General features: G+C 38.2%; 1 protein-coding gene across 1 annotated transcript in view; it reads left to right on the top strand.

Moving 5' to 3' along the window:
• Positions 1–20503, top strand: part of ABCA12 (ATP binding cassette subfamily A member 12) — a 199564-nt gene that overhangs the window by 154215 nt on the left and 24846 nt on the right. Inside the window, exons 33-39 of the mRNA NM_001191294.2 lie at positions 120–267; positions 4176–4428; positions 5021–5107; positions 6204–6300; positions 10025–10152; positions 11620–11707; positions 17367–17472. Coding sequence (NP_001178223.2) covers positions 120–267; positions 4176–4428; positions 5021–5107; positions 6204–6300; positions 10025–10152; positions 11620–11707; positions 17367–17472 — 907 coding nt within the window. The remainder of the gene's footprint in view (positions 1–119; positions 268–4175; positions 4429–5020; positions 5108–6203; positions 6301–10024; positions 10153–11619; positions 11708–17366; positions 17473–20503) is intronic.

Genomic DNA, 20503 nt, shown 5'->3' with positions numbered 1-20503 from the left:
AATATGTTCCTTTAAAGTCTCAATAAATGTGACAAAAATTTAAAATAAAAATTGAGCTTAAAAGCTAGAAAACACATACATGTTTTATGCTAATGAAGTGTTCCTGCTTCTCTTTCTAGGTCTTTCTGAACTTGACTAAAGAGTCACAAAAAAATAATAGGAGTCTTGAGCACTTAACAACAAAGAAAATCGGAAGTTCCAGTACCAATGGCATCTCAACCCCTGATGATTTATCTGTGAGCAGCAGCAATTTCACAGACAGAGATGGTAAAATAAATCTAATGTACACATTTTGCTTAATTCCAATGAACAGCATAAATGAGAAAATCACAGGACAGATTTTTTAATTAAACTTTATACTTTCTAAATTTAAAAAGACTAAAGAAATATAACCTTTATTTTTATATACAAAATATTTATCAAACCAAATTGAATTCCCTATTGCAAAAATATTTTGAAGAACATGAACTTCCTTGTTAGGGTAGTGATGTGTATCCTGTCTAGCTATGAGGAATCATTTTCAGGATATGACTTATTCCAACTAGTTGTGTCCAATAAGTTCAATACTTCATATAATTGATGGTGTCCAACAGGGCTTCCCAGGTGGCAATAGTGGTAAAGAACCCACCCGCCAACGCAGGAGACATATGAGATGGAGTTTCAATCCCTGTGTCAGGAAGATCTCCTGGAAGAGGGCATGGCAACCCACTCCAGTATTCTTGCCTGGAGAATCCCATGGACAGAGGAGCCTGGCAAGCTACAGTCCATGGGTCGCAAAGAGTCTAAATGACTGAAGCATCTGAGCATGCACTGAATTCATGAAGTCGGACTTAACAGTGAAGAATCTATAATAATAGGTTCCCCCCCACCTCCACGTCTTCACACAAGATATGTTTGGGAAATGCTGTTACTTGTCACAGCTTTGAGGAATTGGGCTCTTTTGAAAATAGCTTTTATCCTGTCTTATACTCTGACAGTTAGTTTATGCCTTTGGAAATACTATTTACTTAAGGAAGCATATAGTAAAACCATGTATAAATTATGGAGTAGTCATTTCAAGAGTTTGCTTAAATTGGGAAAAATCTCTAGGAATAGAACTTATGATTAAACATTTGCTTGACTCTAAAATTCAGAAAATATAATCTCTGGTGTTTGTATAACTCTGGAACTTGGGAGTTTCATTTGTCCTCTGCTAGATTCCTCAGATGTCACCTTTTGGAAATATCATTGCTGAGACTATGGAATTGAGGACTTAGAGCGGGGTCAGCTGCTTCAGGAAGCAAATGTTATGCATTTGCCTCTGCATTTGTCTCATAATTTGAAACTATTCTTCAGTCAGAATGTTCCCCTCCTTGACATTATCATTTAGAAAGCACATATTTGCTCCATTTGATACACCTGTAAGTCATCGACATGTAATTTCTCAAGAAACAGAAAAGCATACTAATTAACTTACAATATTTAGCTCCTTCTGCAATTCCCCTTTGCAGAGATATGAGTTCTCATTTAAACTTGTTCACTCGATTTAATTGGAATTCATTTTAAATTAAGCAGCGTTGTATTTTTTCTTATCAGCTAAATGAAGATCATGATTTTTGTGCCGCATAATTTGTGATGGAGGATTAAAAATATCCACAGAGTTGACAAATACTGTCATTTTATCACATGTAAAGGAATGCTTGGTGGCAGACCTTCAGAAGAAATGTCATATTTGAAACTATTTTTAGAGGGGCTGCTGAAATTACTTGTTGTATGAGCACTACTGAGACATGCATTCTCAGTCACTAAGTTGTGTCCTGACTCTTGCAACCCCATGGACTTTAGCCTGCCAGACTCCTCTATCCGTGGGATTCTCTAGTCAAGAATACTGGAGTAGATTGCCATTTCATTCTCCAGGGCATATTCCCAACCCAGGGACTGAACCTGTGTCTCTCCCAACTCCTGCATTGGCAGGTATATTGTTTACCCCTGAGCCACCTGAAAAACCCAAGCCACCGTTTATGACCTCCACTGCTGTGCGGCTCTCACTCTCAGAAGACATGGGAGTGGGGTAGGCTTGTTGGAGAGGAGGGAGGATCTCATTTTTTCCAATGAGATCTTTTCTGTGACTAAAGTGGTAAAAATGGAGTTTTAAAACGCCATATTGTCAGTCCAGATTTCTAAAAAGAATGCAACAAATAAGTACTTGAACTAGAATTGTACTTTGGAGGAGAGCATTTTCCTTTTCCTACATTTAAGGTGACTTCATTGGGCCCCATGCTGCTGCTGCTGCTGCTAAGTTGCTTCAGTCATGTCCGACTCTGTGTGACCCCATAGACGGCAGCCCACCAGGCTCCCCCATCCCTGGGATTCTCCAGGCAAGAACACCAGAGTGGGTTGCCATTTCCTTCTCCAATGCATGAAAGTGAAAAGTGAAAAGTGAAAATGAAGTCGCTCAGTCATGTTCAACTCTTAGCGACCCCATGGATTGCAGCCCACCCAGCTCCTCTGTCCATGGGATTTTCCAGGCAGGAGTACTGGAGTGGGGTGCCATCCCCTTCTCTGATTGGGCCCCATAATGAGAGCCAATTAGACTTACCGTCACCAAGTTACCGACAACAGGGATGAGTTATACTAGACTGATGTTTTGCTCTCTTGTTCATTTTATTTGAGTCCAATCTCCTGATAGAAGCTACCTCTTGAATATTAGTAGTCAGTAATACATATTGATTCTGCACTGAGACTTTAGGAGATTGGGGACAATATTCACTTATAAAATTCTAGCTGTCTCACTTTGACATTAAAATTACTATGTATATGACAAAGAATATTTTGTGTATAGTAATTTATAATTTTCAAAGAACTTTTACATATGCTTCTTAAGATGGAGAGACTCAGGCCCATAGCTGATCAATGAAGAAAGTGAAAGTGTTAGTTACTCAGTCATGTCCAACTCTTTGTGACCCCATGGACTGTAGCCCACCAGGCTTATCTATTCATGGAATTCTCTAGGCAAGAATACTGGGGTGAATTGCCATTTCCTTCTCCAGGGAATCTTCCTGACCCAGGGATTGAACCCAGGTCTTCTGCATTGCAAGCAGATTCTTTGCTGTCTGAGCCACCAGGGAAGCCCAATCAGTGAAGAGCTGAACCTCAAATCCAAATCTTTAAGATATCAGCTTTTTCTACTGTGTCACATTACACCATTCATCCATAGTCTTTAGTTCAGTGCATCAGTTCAGTCGCTCAGTCGTGTCCAACTCTGTGTGACCCCATGAATCGCAGCACACCAGGCCTCCCTGTCCATCACCAACTCCCAGAGTTCACCCAAACTCATGTGCATCGAGTTGGTGATGCCATCCAGCCATCTCATCCTCTGTTGTCCCCTTCTTCTCCTGCCCCCAATCCCTCCCAGCATCAGAGTCTTTTCCAATGAGTCAAGTCTTCACATGAGGTGGCCAAAGTATTGGAGTTTCAGCTTCAGCATCAGTCCTTCTAATGAACACCCAGGACTGGTCTCCTTTAGGATGGACTGGTTGGATCTTCTTGCAGTCCAAGGGACTCAAGAGTCTTCTCCAACATCACAGTTCAAAAGCATCAATTCTTTGGCACTCAGCTTTCTTCACAGTCCAACTCTCACATCCATACAAGACCACCGGAAAAACCATAGCCTTGAATAGACAGACCTTTGTTAGCAAAGTAATGTCTCTGCTTTTGAATATACTATCTAGGTTGGTCATAACTTTCCTTCCAAGGAGTAAGCGTCTTTTAATTTCATGGCTGCAATCACCATCTGCAGTGATTTCAGAGCCCCACAAAATAAAATGACACTGTTTCCACTGTTTCCCCATCTATTTCCCATGAAGTGATGGGACCAGATGCCATGATCTTCGTTTTCTGAATGTTGAGCTTTAAGCCAACTTTTTCACTCTCCACTTTCACTTTCATCAAGATGCTTTTTAGCTCCTCTTCACTTTCTGCCATAAGGGTGGTATCATCTGCATATCTGAGGTTATTGATATTTCTCCTGGCAATCTTGATTCCAGCTTGTGCTTCTTCTAGCCCAGTGTTTCTCATGATGTACTCTGCATATAAGTTAAATAAGCAGGATCCATGGTCTTTGAAGTTACTTTATTTCTTGATTTATCAAGATTTCCCATAACCAGGTTAAATCTCTCTCTCTTTTTTAAAATCAGACAAAATCCTGACCAGAGGAGAGAGATCGGTTGGTTTTGAACTGTTATTGAAGAAGATTATGGCTATTCTCATTAAGAGGTTCCATCACACCCGCCGGAACTGGAAGGGCTTCATAGCACAGGTTATTCTCCCCATTGTCTTTGTAACAACTGCCATGGGCCTCGGCACGCTGAGAAGTTCCAGCAGCAGTTATCCAGAGCTCGAAATCACCCCATCTCTTTATGGTACCTCGGAACAGACAACATTCTATGCGTAAGTGTCTTCCCTTTAACTGAAACAACATTTTCCCAATGCCTCCAGAGGTGCATTGTGGCTGAATGAATGTCATAAAATGCTGAAGAATAAAGAACTCAGGAGCCACAATTCCTGATCCTGCCAAAGGAATATACAGTTTGATTTATCACGTGACACTTCCCTCACCAGCAAACAACTGTAAGAGTTTTTGTATTTGTCTAAAAATAAAGTTAAGGTAGATTTTTATTTTTAATGAATATTTAATCAGGAAAACCAGATTAGGTATGGCTTCTCAATCTGTTGTAATACATGGCAAATAACTTTTTATTAAATACAGAATAACAGTATCAGAATTGTGTATAATATAATGTTATATATGCAATAGTTGATCACTAAATGCATGTGACAGGAAAATAGTAAGACAGCCAAATAGAGACATGTGCTTATTTTTTGTGTGACCTTCTTTCTGAGTCTACATCTCTCTTAGATATTTAAGAAAATAGTCCTGTACGCAGCATATGTCATTTCTTCGAATTATTCATGAGCATGAGTTTAATATGGAACTCTAGTGAAGGAAACATAAATTTGTTTCTGTCCTTTAATATTATAGAAATTATCACCCAAGCACAAAAGACCTGGTCTCAGCAATGTGGAGCTTCCCTGGCATTGACAACATGTGTTTGAATATCAGTGATCCGTAAGTAGTTCTTTTTTTTTTTCCCCAGCATTCCAGTGTGTGTGCACAGGCATGCATGTGTGTTCATGTATGTGGAAGAGTGTGGATGGGTGAATGTGCGTTGTTTGAGTGAGGAGGTCAGCCCTCTGATTGAAGTCTATCTTTTAAGACTTTATCTATCGCCTTTAGTTCATTCCGTGGTGATGCTATACTGAAATAGTAAGAGGTGCTTTCTAACTTGTAAAGTTTGTTTGTATACATATTTTCATTAAACAATCACAACCACCCTGTGAATTGTTAATCTCATTTTTAAGATGAAGAAACTGAGGCTCGTGTGAACTAGGATACTTGTCAAAAGAAATCTAGAGAGTAGGTTGTGTAGCTAAAGCCAAGACCCATGTCTTCTGACTCCAGTCCCCAGACTTTTGCACTATATAGTGTTGCAATGGCACCCCACTTGAGTACTCTTGCCTGGAAAATCCCATTGATGGGGGAGCCCGGTGGGCTGCAGTCCATGGGGTCGCTAAGAGTCAGACACAATTGAGCGACTTCACTTTCACTTTTCACTGGCATGCATTGGAGAAGGAAATGGCAACCCACTCCAGTGTTCTTGCCTGGAGAGTGCCAGGGATGGGGAGCCTGGTGGGCTGCCGTCTATGGGGTCGCGCAGAGTCGGACACGACTGAAGCGACTTAGCAGCAGCAGCAGTGTTGCTTATTCAAAATGATGTAGTAACTGAACAGTAACAAAAATTCAAACTTCGAAGATAGTACATGACACGTGCAAACTTGACATTAGTGCATTATTTTTCTAAAAATCCCTTTCTCTTCAGAGGAGAGGATGAAAAGAGCAAAGAAAATAAAGGGATCAAGAAGTTCCATCCTGCCACATTGAGGCAATGAGCTTTGGTTTCAGCACTGCTTAATCGTTAAGTGCTGTCCCTCATTCCCCCATCAGATGTCAGATCACTTGGAAATGGTAGTGCAATGTATTTTCAAGTTGTGAAAAATCGGTAAATTGAACTGAGAACTATACCTGAATTCAATATCAAATACCCGCTTATACATAAACACGAGAATATATACACACCTCACTTTAAAATTATTCTTACTTGCAGGAGGTGTTTAAACAAAAACAGTCTGGGAAAATGGGACAGCAGTGGAGAAGAACCTATCACTAATTTTGGCGTTTGCTCCTGCTCAGAAAACACCCAGGTAAGATGGAATTCGCTATCAGTGAAGTAAAAAAAAAAAAAAAAAAGGAATAAATGTCAAAGCTTGAAAGATCTTTCTAGGTTACCAAAGAGTGGATATAGTTTCATTTCATAGAAGCTAGTAGCTCAGTGGTGTGGATCCGGACAGCTCAGAAACAGTGAACTTCAGGTCACTGTTTTAAATCCATCTTAGGACAAACTTCCTGGGGTAGGTAATTCTATGACAGTCTTTGTGGAAACTGACTAAAAGTGAGTTTGGGGGCTCAGTTCAGTTGTAACCAGCAAGCTCTGTGTTTCACACAACAAAATGCCTCCATAGCGTAATATTTGAAAGCACAGTGAGATTGCTATCATAGTGGTCAGCTGGGAAGTTAGTAGTGTTTAAGTCCAGAACAGAACTCGGTATGCCTCCAAGCAGCACCTCCAGGATGCGAGAATAATTCATGTCCTGAAAGAAACATTAAAGATTTTCCAACCAACACCCTGTCTGTATTCTATAGAAACACACTTTTGTTTTCTGTGCTTAGTTGCTCAGTCATGTCTGACTCTTTGCAACCCCATCAACTGCAGCCTGCCAGCCTCCTCTGTCCATGGGCATTCTCCAGGCAGGAATACTGGAGCGGGCTGCCATCCCCTCTTCCAGGGCACCTTCCCAACCCAGGGATCGAACCCAGGTCTCCTGCATTACAGGCGGATTCTTTACTGACTGAGCCACCAGGGAAGCCCTAGGTCCATCAATTCAGTTAACTTTTAAGAAATTAAAGATTGCTGAAGAAAGGAGGTCACTGTTAGTTTCCGAGAGTCACCATGTTATCAACACTTCCCCATGGGGAGGAATCTAGCAATATTTTCTTCAAAGTGCCATATGATTACACCTTATACTGTCTTGGTACACTATTTTAGAATAAAGATGTTTTCAGTAAATGCAACCATTTTTTGTGGTCTCATGTAAGACAGTTACTAACAATAAAAACTAGAATCCAGCAAGCATTTTTTGAAATCCTTGCATTATAAGTATTATTCTTACCCAGCTCTCAAAGTGTTTTCTAATCTCTCATCTAACCTAACTAATTCTTTGTGTGTTTTCTTTAGTTCATAGTAAAAGTCTACTAACTTAGTATTTAAAAATAGAATCTGGATAGATTTTAATTTTTTTAAAAAGTAGATTAAAATTTTTTCAACTTAATAGTCTGCTGATGGGAATCCAAATTTATGTAAACAACTTCTAAAAGCATTGATAGTATCTACTAATGCTGATGATATACATACCCTATGGACTCACCAATTCCATTCCTATTATATACACATCAGAAGTGCTAGTTCACCGAGAGACATATACTGGGATACTTATAGTAATAATATTTGTAATAGCCTCCCAAATTCCCAGCAACAGTAGAATCACTTCAGTTCAGTTCAGTCGTTCAGTCATGTCTGACTCTTTGCAACCCCATGGATGCCTCCCTGTCCATAACCAATCCCGGAGTTTACCCAAACTCATGTCCATTGAGTCAGTGATGCCATCCAACCATCTCATCTTCTGTTATCCCCTTCTCCTTCTGCCATCAATCTTTCCCAGCACCAGGGTCTTTTCCAGTGAGTCAGCTCTTCAGATCAGGTCACCAAAGTATTGGAGCTACAGCTTCAGCATCAGCCCTTCCAATGAATATTCAGGACTGATTTCTTTTAGGACTGACTGGTTTGATCTCCTTGCAGTCCAAGGGACTCTCAAGAGTTTTCTCCATCACCACAGTTTGAAAGCATCAGTTCTTCGGTGCTCAGCCTTCTTTATGGAAAAACCATAGCTTTTGACTATAAGGACCTTCATCAGCAAAGCGATGTCTCTGCTTTCGAATATTCTGTCTATGTTTGTCATAGCTTTTCTTCCAAGGAGCAAGCATCTTTTAATTTCATGGCTGTAGTAGCCATCTGCAGTGATTTTGGAGCCCAAGAAAACAGTCTGCCACTGTTTCCAATTTTTCTGCATCTATTTGCCATGAAATGATGGTACTAAATGCCATGACCCTTTTTGTACAGTTCTTCTGTATGTTCTTGTCACCTCTTTTTAGTATCTTCTGCTTCTTTTAGGTCCATATCATTTCTGTCCTTTATTGTGCCCATCTTTGGATGAAACGTTCCCTTGGTTTCTCTGATTTTCTTGAAGAGGTCTCTAGTCTTTCCCATTCTATTGTTTTCCTCTATTTGATCTACAACTACACACATCATGTTCTCACAAATAAATGATGAGTGAAAAAAAGTCCAGACGTGAGAAAGTATATATGATACAATTACATTTGTATAAAATATAAAAACAGACAAAACTCTTCTGTGCTGGTTACTTGGGGAGTGCTAGGGTTGAAAGGAAACATGATGAGGGGGGCTCCTAGGGTCCTAGCATTGTTTTGTTTTCTGATCCAGTTGCTGGTTCAAGGGTGTTTTCAGTTTGTCAAAATTTATCATACAGTATCCATATATATATATATATATATGCTTTTCTGTATGTATAATTCAATAAAAAATTAAAGCTAAAAATTACATTCATACATATCTCTTTTTATGAAACCAGAGGCATTATAGAATGTGATCTTCACATTTTATAACTTGATGCAAGGTAAAATTCAGCGTTCATTTTTTAGAGCAAGCTCTTGATCCACACATGTGGTACTAGTCTCAGCTCTGAGACACTATGTGGAAGATGGAGGAAAAACTGGAAAAGTGCTAGGTTTTTCCCAAACTAAAGTTTAAGCAGCGAAGCATGATACACTCTAATAGAAAGTAAGAAGTCAGGAAGTGCAGAAAGCTAAAAACTTATAAATAAGGGGTTTAAACTAAGCTCTGAGGTTGGTTAATAGTAATGGACCCAGGCACTGAATTTTGATGGTAACATAAGATGCTAACAATGGGGAAAACTGGGTGACAGGCATACAGGAACTCTCTGTACTATGTCTGCAACTTATATATGAATAAGCAACATGTATATAAGACATATATATAAATTAGACTTAGATATGGGTAAAATTGAAATCTGAAACCTAGGTTTAGTCCCTTAAAACTAATGTAATATATACTTGACTTCCCTGGTAGCTCAGGCAGTAAAGCATCTGCCTACAAAGCGGAAAACCCGGGTTCAATCCCTGGGTTGGGAAGATTCCCTGGAGAAGGAAATGGCAACCCACTCCAGTATTCTTGCCTGAAGAATCCCATGGAGGGAGGAGCCTGGTAGGCTACAGTCCATGGGGTCGCAAAGAGTCGGACATGACTGAGCGACTTTTCTTTCTTCTTCTTTCATCCACTGTTGTCCATCCCTGAGAACTTATCTTTGTTAATATTATCTTTTCAATTTGGGGCAGATACTTTTTTCTTCCCTGTGAATAACTGAGAGAATTTTGAGTCATCATAAATTTAATGTTCTCTAAACATATCAAGCTTGACATATCAAGCTTGTCAGTACAGTGAAAGAAATATCTAACATTGGTTAACTTGTGTTCTTTTTTGGCTTTAAGCAAGTCTTAAACAAAGTATGTGGTCTATATAAATAATAACTTTGTGTTATTTCTTGGCAAAGGCAAGAGGACTTCATTTTCACAGATGTTTAGAGGCAGAAGACACCCTTATCACACTCTACCAGTTGCACATATAGACAAATCATGAGACTGAAGCTTCTTGACATTGTCTATTTAATTTGTACAGCATTGTCCCAAATGAACTTTTTTAACCTTATTTTTCAGGAATGTCCTAAATTTAACTATTCACCACCTCATAGAAGAACTTATTCTTCCCAAGTAATTTATAACCTCACTGGGCACCACTTGGAAAATTATCTTATATCAACTGCTAATGAGTTTACACAAAAAAGGTAAAAACAATAAAAACTTTATAAAAAATTTAAAATATCTTGTTTTCTAATTTTAAGTTAACTGTCTTGAATTTGTGACAATAAAATGCAAATTTCTATTGATTATTTATGTGGGTAAATTCTGTTTTATCTAAACATCCTTACATATTAAAATTTAAGTAAATTAATTTAATAACTAAGTTAAGATTTATTTGAGCACATTGTAAACATTGTTTTGGGATTCAAAAATGTATTGTTAACTTTGTACATATTTTTTTCTCAAAGCAAAAAACAAGTTGACTGGACTGTGCAAACTCAGAGAGTTCTAAGGCATGACTTTTGGTGACAGTTGTCCTTAGTTCCAACTTGAACATCTCAGACCTTGGAGTATGATATCTGCATGTGAATGAAATGTGTTCTTGTAGAGCAAGTTCGCAGGCTCATTCCTGAGCCACCTGAACATTTGCCGTAGATGCAAGTGTGGCAGGCTTACATTCGCAACAACGTGGATGGACTGGAAGACACTATACTGAGTGAAATAACAGAGACAAATACTGCATGATTTCACTTTTATAGGGAATCCAAAACAGTCAAATGCATAGAAACAGAAGAGTAGAACAGGGGTTATTAGGGTCTGGGGGAAGGGTGAGGTGGGAAAATTTTGGTCAAAGGGTACAAAGTTTCAGTAAAGCAAGGTGAATACATTCTGGATGTCTAAGTACAGCAATTCTAGTTAAGAAGACAGATGATTACATGAAGTTTGTTAAGTGGGTAGACCTTAAGAATTCTCAACATATACAAGAAAATGGTAACTATGTGAGATAATGGATATGTTAATTAGCTTGATTGTGGGGATAATTTCACAACATATACATATATTAAAACATTGTATGCCTTAAATATATACACTTTTAATCTGTCAATTATAGCTTAATAAAGCTAGGAGAGAAAGGTGGCAAGTACACTTGAATATACATTAAATATTTTCAACAAAATGAGGTTTATTATAAACAAACCATTCTAAAACTTACTTTTAAAAAAAATGTGAAGAATATCCTGTAGTGTTCTTTGTACATCAAAAATATAGCTCTGCAGCATCACATTTACAGTAATAGTCACAAGAAAATTATTTTAGTATAACTACTAAAATATTATTTAGTATTTAGTATTTAATTCATTCTTATTTATTTATTTAACCCATTCTTAATTTGGTCAATATTTAAACTAACCTTTCCTTAAAATTCCTATTTGAATTTTTTAAATCCACTTTTTATTTTTAAGAGTCCATGAATTTCTAGTTATAATGTGCACTTTAGACAAAAATATGATAAAAGAAATCTATAAAACTGTAAAATATTTGTCAGGTTGTATTTATTTCATACTATAATGTGTACTTAGTGGAAAGAAAAAAATGAGCTTTTAGTTAAACATTTTAGATTTATTTATGAATATTTTCTCATTAAAACAAATATCAATTTTTCCATGTAGATATGGAGGTTGGAGTTTGGGACTGCCTTTGACTAAAGACCTTCTTTTTGATGTAACGACTGTTCCAGCTAATAGAACGCTTGCCAAGGTAAATTGTGATCATTCTTTTGGGATATCATACAAATGAGAATATGACCTTTAAATGTTCAAGCATTTTCATGAGTTGAAAATAGAACATGAGTCAGTTGATTTGAAAATCATTTGGAATAATGTATACTCCATAATACAGTGGTTCCAATCTTAAGTATTTAACCTAAAGAAGCGTGTATACACAAGTACCTGGTTCAGTTCAGTTCAGTTGCTCAGTCGTGTCCGACTATTTGTGACCCCATGGATTGCAGCATGCCAGGACTCCCTGTCCATCACCAACTCCCAGAGTTTACTCAAACTTATGTCCATTGAGTCGGTAATGCCATCCAGTCATCTCATCCCCTGTTGTCCCTTTCGCCTTCTGCTATCCATCTTTCCCAGCATCAGGTCTTTTCAAAGTCTCTTCTCATCAGGTAGTCAAAGTATTGGAGTTTCAGCTTCAGTATCAGTGCTTCCAATGAATATTCAGGACTGATTAACTTTAGGATGGACTGGTTGGATCTCCTTGCAGTCCAAGGGACTCTCAAGAGTCTTCTCCAACACCACAGTTCAAAAGCATCAATTCTTTGGCCCTCAGCTTTCTTCACAGTCCAACTCTCACATCCATACATGACCACTGGAAAAACCATAGCCTTGACTAGACGGACGTTTGTTGGCAAAGTAATGTCTCTGCTTTTCAATATGCTGTCTAAGTTGGTCATAACTTTCCTTCCAAGGAGTAAGTGTATTTTAATTTCATGGCTGCAGTCACCACTGCAGTGATTTTGGAGCCCAAAAAATAAAGTCATGCCATGATCTAACAAAAATGCACATAGTAGGATATCTCATATTAGCTGAAAATGCAACCCCAAATGTCCATACACAGTAGAATAAATAAATAAATTGTTATATACTCATTCAATAGAACTCTCAGCCATGGAAATGAATGAACTCATTTCCATAGAATAGTTCAACTATGTAAAGAGCAATATTGAATAGGAACCCGGAATATTAGGTCCATGAATCAAGGCAAATTGGAAGTGGTCAAACAGGAGATGGCAAGAGAGAACATGGACATTCTAGGAATCAGCAAACTAAGATGGACGGGAATGGGTGAATCTAACTCAGATGACCATTATATTTACTACTGTGGGCAGGAATGCCTTAGAAGAAATGGAGTAGCCATCATAGTCAACAAAAAAGTCCCAAATGCAGTACTTGGATGCAATGTCAAAAATGACAGAATGATCTCTGTTCGTTTCCAAGGCAAACCATTCAATATCACAGTAATCCAAGTCTATGCCCCGACCAGTAACACTGAAGATGCTAAAGTTGAACTCTTCTATGAAGACCTATACAGTGGAAGTGAGAAATAGATTTAAGATCTGATAGACAGAATGCCTGATAATCTATGGACGAAGGTTCGTGACATTGTATAGGAGACAGGAAATAAGACCATCCCCAAGAAAAAGAAATGCAAAAAAGCAAAATGGCTGTCTGGGGAGGCCTTACAAATAGCTGTGAAAAGAAGGGAAGTGAAAAGCAAAGGAGAATAGGAAAGATATACCCATTTGAATGCAGAGTTCCAAAGAATAGCAAGGAGAGATAAGAAAGCCTTCCTCAGCGATCAATGCAAAGAAATAGAGGAAAACAATAGAATGGGAAAGATTAGAGGTCTCTTCAAGAAAATTAGAGATACCAAGGGAACATTTCATGCAAAGATGGGCACAATAAAGGACAGAAATGGTAGGGACCTACAAGAAGCAGAAGATATTCAGAAGAGGTGGCAAGAATACACAGAAGAACTGTACAAAAAAGATCTTCACGACCTGGATAATCACAAAGGTGTGATCACTCACCTAAAGCCAGACATCCTGGAATGTGAAGTCAAATGGGCCTTAGGAAGTATCACTATGAACAAAGCTATTGGAGGTGATAGAATTCCAGTTGAGCTATTTCAAATCCTGAAAGATGATGCTGTGAAAGTGCTGCGCTCAATATGCCAGCAAATTTGGAAAACGCAGCAGTGGCCACAGGACTGGAAAAGGTCAGTTTTCATTCCAATCCCAAAGAAAGGCAATGCCAAAGAATGCTCAAACTACCAGGCAATTGCACTCATCTCACACGCTAGTAAAGAAATGCTTAAAATTCTCCAAGCCAGGCTTCAGCAATACGTGAACCGTGAACTTCAAGATGTTCAAGCTGGTTTTAGAAAAGGCAGAGGAATAAGAGATCAAATTGCCAACATCTGCTGGATCATCAAAAAAGCAAGAGAGTTCAGAAAATCATCTATTTCTACTTTATTAACTACGCTAAAGCCTTTGACCGTGTGGATCACAATAAACTGTGGAAAATTCTGAAAGAAATGGGAATACCAGACCACCTGACCTGCCTCTTGAGAAATCTGTATGCAGGTCAGGAAGCAACAGTTAAAACTGGACATAGAACAACAGACTGGTTCTAAATAGGAAAAGGAGTACGTCAAGGCTGTATATTGTAACCCTGCTTATTTGACTTATATGCAGAGTACATCGTGAGAAACGCTGGGCTGGAGGAAGCATAGGCTGGAATAAAGATTACTGGGAGAAATATCAATAACCTCAGATATACAGATGACACCACCCTTATGGCAGAAAGTGAAGAAGAACTAAAGAGCGTCTTGATGAAGGTGAAAGAGAAAACGGAAAATGTTGGCTTAAAGCTCAACACCCAGAAAACTAAGATCATGGCACCCAGTCCCATCACTTCATGGAAAATAGATGGGGAAACAGTGGAAACAGTGTCTGACTTTATTTTGGGGGGCTCCAAAATCACTGTAGTGGTGACTGTAGCCATGAAATTAAAGACGCTTACTCCTTTGAAGGAAAGTTATGACCAACCTAGATAGCATATTCAAAATCAGAGACATTACTTTGTCAACAAAGATCCGTCTAGTCAAGGCTGTGGTTTTTCTAGTGGTCATATATGGATGTGAGTTTTGGACTATAAAGAAAGCTGAGTGCCAAAGAATTGATGCTTCTGAACTGTGGTGTTGGAGAAGACTCTTGAGAGTCCCTTGGACTGCAAGGAGATCCAACCAGTCCATCCTAAAGGAAATCAGTCCTGAATATTCATTGGAAGGACTGATGCTGAGCTGAAACTCCTATACTTTGGCCACCTGATGCGAAGAGCTGACTCATTTGAAAAGACCCTGATGCTGGGAAAGTTTGAAAGCAGGAGGAGAAGGGGACGACAGAGGATGAGATGGTTGGATGGCATCACTGACTCAATGGACCTGGGTTTGGGTTAACTCTGGGAGTTGGTGATGGACAGGGAGGCCTAGCATACTGCAGTTCATGGGGTTGCAAAGAGTCAGACACGACTGAGCGACTGAACTCAACTGAACTTGTGTGTTAATCGCTCAGTCATGTCCAACTCTTTCTGACCCCATGGACTGTAGCCCACCAGGCATCTCTGTCCATGGAATTCTCTAGCCAAGTGGGTAGCCATTCTCTTCTCCAGGGAATCTTCTTTATCCAGAGGTCGAACCCAGGTCTCCTACATTGCAGGCAGATTGCTGTCTGGGCCACCAGGCAATGCTTTTAAAAAACATGGAAACTTTACAGAATTTGATGATATAAACAATTCTGTTGATGTTTTGCTTCTAGACTATATCTATGCTTTGTATTTGAAACAAGCTAGAGTTACAGAATCAGACATGTATGATTACCCATATGATCACAAGTAGTCTTTAAATCTTAAATCGGTCGTAACATATTTCTCATTTGTTAGTATGAGACATGTACAAACTTGTGGGAAGTGAAGAAACAAATGCTCATTTAGTGGCTTATAAATGAAGCACTAGTGTCACATTTTATACCAACTACCTTTACATCCTCACAACATCCCTAAGAGATAGATTCTATTGAGTATATTTTAGCTGGCTTTTATAAGGTCATGTAGAATGTAAATAGTAGTGCCAGGGACTTGAATGCTCCCCCTTGTTTCTTTTCTTCCTCTCTCCACACATAGAGTAAATATTCTTACATAAGGGAATTTGAACATTAAATAATTTCTCTCTAAATCAGATTTGTAATTTTGAATTACTAATTGCCTTTCTTGATTTGAGGTATACCAATATTTTAACCTCAGATATGCAGATGACACCACCCTTATGGCAGAAAGTGAAGAGGAACTAAAAAGTCTCTTGATGAAAGTGAAAGAGGAGAGTGAAAAAGTTGGCTTAAAGCTCAACATTCAGAAAACGAAGATCATGGCATCTGGTCCCATCACTTCATGGGAAATTGGGGGGCTCCAAAATCACTGCAGATGGTGATTGCAGCCATGAAATTAAAAGACGCTTACTCCTTGGAAGGAAAGTTACGACCAACCTAGATAGCATATTCAAAAGCAGAGACATTACCTTGCCAACAAAGGTCCATCTAGTCAAGGCTATGGTTTTTCCAGTGGTCATGTATGGATGTGGTGAGAGTTGGACTGTGAAGAAAGCTGAGCGCTGAAGAATTGATGCTTTTGAACTGTGGTGTTGGAAAAGACTCCTGAGAGTCCATTGGACTGCAAGGAGATCCAACCAGTCCATTCTGAAGGAGATCAGTCCTGGGTGTTCTTTGGAAGGAATGATGCTAAAGCTGAAACTCCAGTACTTTGGCCACCTCATGCGAAGAGCTGACTCATTGGAAAAGACTCTGATGCTGGGAGGGATTGGGGGCAGGAGGAAAAAGGGACAACAGAGGATGAGATGGCTGGATGGCATCACCGACTCAATGGATGTGAGTTTGAGTGAACTCCGGGAGTTGGTGATGGACAGGGAGGCCTGGCGTGCTGCAATTCATGGGGTCTCAAGGAGTCAGACATGACTGAGCGACTGATCTGAACTGGACTGAATATTTTAAATATGGGCTTCCCTGGTGGCTCAGTGATAAAGAATCTGCCTGCCAGTGTCTGCCAGTGCAGGAGATGTGGGTTTGATCCCTGGTTCAATAAGATCCCCTGGAGAAGGAAATGGCAACCCACTTCAGTATTCTTGCCTGGAAAATTCCATGGACGGAGGAGCCTGGTGAGCTACAGTCCATGGGGTCAGAGAGAGTTGGACATAACTGAGCGACTGAGCAACAACATTTTAAATCCCTTTCCTTTTGACATAGAAGATAAAGTAACTCGCTTTCTTTTGAGTTGTAACTAGGAATAAAAAGTTAGTGGGGGTATTTCAAGGTTATCAATCTTGTTGCTAAGGACACAGTGCTTGTATATGTATTAATATTTTATTTCTTTCTACAGCCTTGCCTGTATGCCATTTGTTTTTATTATTATTATTATTAAGAGACAGATTGCCTTACTTCTAGTTCCAGAATCACCATAGACCAACCACAGAGATGAAGATAATAATGACTTCTGTTTATTTCAAGCTTTACCTGTAGAGAAAGTCTAGGATAACTACTAACTTGGTGCCATCAAGCAGGAAAAAGTTGTTTTCATGATCTCCACCCATCTCTAGGTTGGAAACTTAGAGTTTTGTGGTCAGCACTCTGGTGGATGGTTCATAATCTGCTAAGATGAATAAGTTACTGGGGAAACTGGTGCATTTATTTTAAATATAAATTATATAGTCTGTAAGATATAAAGACTGCCTAATTTATTTGAACACCATACTGATCTTGTCTTCTTTTGGAATGTTACAGGTATGGTATGATCCAGAAGGCTATCACTCCCTTCCAGCTTACCTCAACAGCCTGAATAATTTCCTCCTGCGAGTTAACATGTCAAAATATGATGCTGCCCGACATGGTAAAGTTATTTACATAGGAGCTCCTTGTATTGAAACTCTTGCTACTCTCCATGTGAAAATATACATTAGACCCCATTTTCCTCCCTGTGGCAGCTATTTTATAGTATTTAAACCACAGATCTTTAAAAGGAGTTTGGAAGTAGTAACTACCACCAGATGGAACATTCTGGATAATCCCCTCAATTTCAGGTTAATTTAGCTTCTTAATTTTTTCAGGTTAATTTAGCTTCTTAATTTATCAAGTCAGGATAATAATGCTGACTTTATACTTATTTCTGTTCTTACACCTCGTAGTTATATCTCACAGGAAAACATTTTATAACTATTTACTTGTACATAGGCTAAAAAATAAAGTGATAATGTCAATAAATATTATACACAAATCCAAATGTGAAAACATAACTTTAGAAGTTCTACCAGAAACGAAGTGTTACCATTAATTGAGTACTTACCATAAGGACACATGCTTTGTGTAAAATATTGCTACTACTTAGCACCCTCTCATGATGAGTATTATTGTTTCCTACTATTATTTCTCTGGGAGTCAGAAGTGGGCTTTGAACCCAGGTTTGTTTGGCTCTTGCTGCTTCATTTTCCCAATACTTCTCTATACTCCACAAAGTCTACTTTTGGGGTTTCTCAAGAAGCTTCCACATAGTCTTTTTTTTTTTTTTTAATATTTACTTCTTCATATGGCTGCAGCAGGTCTTGATTGCCCCACATGGGATCTGTTAATTGCAGCATATGGGATCTAGTTCCCTAAGCAGGGATCGAACCTGGGCCCCTTGTATTGGGAGCATGGAGTCTTAGCAAACTGAACCACCAGAGAAGTCCCTTCCACATAGTTTTTTTAAAGGGTTTGGAATTCAAAAAAGGCTGATTTTTTTTTTCTAATTAAATTACTCTCCACTTCATCTTCTTAAGCCTTGCTCAGATTATTTTCCCATACAGATCCCCTAAAATAATAATAAAGATTGATAAAACGGAGTAACATATTTGCTTATCAATAGTTTCTAGCTTAATAAATGGGCTAACAGACTGTTTAAAAAAGGAATGCTGTTGCCTTCTCTTCTTTCTTCTCCCTACTGTCGGGCATAATAGCATGTGCTGGGCGTTCTGGCAATTGTGGAAGTAAACTGTAGAGTCAAATACTCATTCTAGGGACAGAATCTTTCAGAGTGTTCATTTCTGAGAAAACAGTATTTTTCCCCACTGCTTTGACATTTTCCTAGCAGCAGGAACCATGAAGAAAATGACAAGATTGATAGATAGTGCTTAGATCCAGAGCATCAATAAAGAGTGTAGTCCAAAGTGGTAAATTAAGTTAAATGATGAGTAAACCCAGCTGAGTCTAGTGCAACCCGGTCTGAAATACTGTTGAATGTCTGACTTTCACTAGGATGTCTTACTGAGAGCAAAAGGTATTTGTTGCTGTGACAGTATAGGAACCATAGAAATGACTAGGAAGAAACGTTGCAAAGGTATGTAGGGAAGAAAAAGAGACAATGACACTTTGAAGAATCAGCTTTTGAAATCTTTATTCGGGTTTCATTTATTATTCGTGTTCTTTACCAAGATGAAAGCAGTCAGAATCACTCTGGATCCCGGCAGGCTAGTATTTCTAAGTTACAGAGTATAAAGAATTAAGAATTCTGGAAGATAAACTTTATGTATTGACCCTAAAAGGAAATGTTTTTAATTTAAAAGTAAGGCTTAGCTTGAATTACATGTGGAGACTGGTAGTAGTGTGCCTTCTATTTTTTTTATTAACTTTTCTTATATAGGCTTGTGAAAGTGGTAACTTTCTACCCTATCAGTAAGGAGCTTGTTTTCTTTCAAAGAAGAAAACCATGTCACCTTAAAATACTTTTATTATATTGTAATGAGTGTATGGGATATACCATAATAATGTTGTTTTTAAAAATCAGTTCAAATAGCCTCCTGCCACCTCCCCATACCACACGAGCTGTTTTAAGCCATCTTTGTTGGATTCTACATGAATTGAGATTTTGCCTTTAGTTGTAAAATTGATTCTCTGAATTTTAACATGCTAATAAAAACCTTTTAATTAGCTTTGCTTTGCAAGTCAATATCTGTTATATTCATGTGGTTCCCTCTAGTGGTTAATTTAACTTGAAAATTCTGTTTTCCTCCCCTAGAATACAAATTTACTTGTTTTCACTAACAAATGTTGTACAACCAGGCTCTTCTCCAAAAATATTGATACATTGTCCTCTCTACCCTAATGTTTATTCTTATTGCGTTACTAGCATTGGTCAATGGGAAGTTACTCATTTTAGGCTTACAAGTGTAGAAACTACAGAAAATGTGTTATTTTTCATGTATATTGTATATAGGGGGATAATTGAAACTTTGAGGTTTTATTAGAGTCAATAAGCATTCATCGACTAATCACTGTACCCAAGACTGTGCTAGTTGATATAGAATCCACAGAAAAGATGGTAATATAGATTCTAAACTCTGATAACTTGATGTTGCTGCCAAAGATATAGAAAAAAATTGTTTCGGCAGCATTTTTCATATTGGAGTAAATGTATTTGTAAAGATTTCTCTGGTGAAATAGAGTACTTCTTGATTCTTAAATATCAATATAAGTCAGGAATAAGAGAAATGACTTCCCCTTGCCTATATTATAATCCAGCAACAAGGTTTAAGTAGGTCCCAAGGAAAACTGAGTCTCAGTAAAAGAAAACCCATTAATTTACACAAAAGATAAGAAACATGCATTCCCCCAATGATTTAATTAAAATTATACATCAAATTGATTATTATTGCTGTTAGTTTCTTTGTTTTGCTTTAACTTTTATATATTTTTCTTCAATACAGAACAGTTGCAGATTTTAACCTTAAAACATGTCATAATCTACTTAGTAAAAATTATAAATTTAAGTTAATGGAAAGAATAGAGCTTTAGAATAATCTATATTTGGTACCATGGAACAGTCTTAATATCTAATATAATGAACATATACTATATAAACAGTAAGTGAGAAAGTTCTTGCTCAGCTT

Source organism: Bos taurus, chromosome 2, assembly GCF_002263795.3.
Source record: "Bos taurus isolate L1 Dominette 01449 registration number 42190680 breed Hereford chromosome 2, ARS-UCD2.0, whole genome shotgun sequence".
Taxonomy (NCBI): Eukaryota; Metazoa; Chordata; class Mammalia; order Artiodactyla; family Bovidae; genus Bos; species Bos taurus.
The sequence above is the reverse complement of the archived record's forward strand: the minus strand, read 5'-3'. Positions and strand labels throughout refer to the sequence as shown.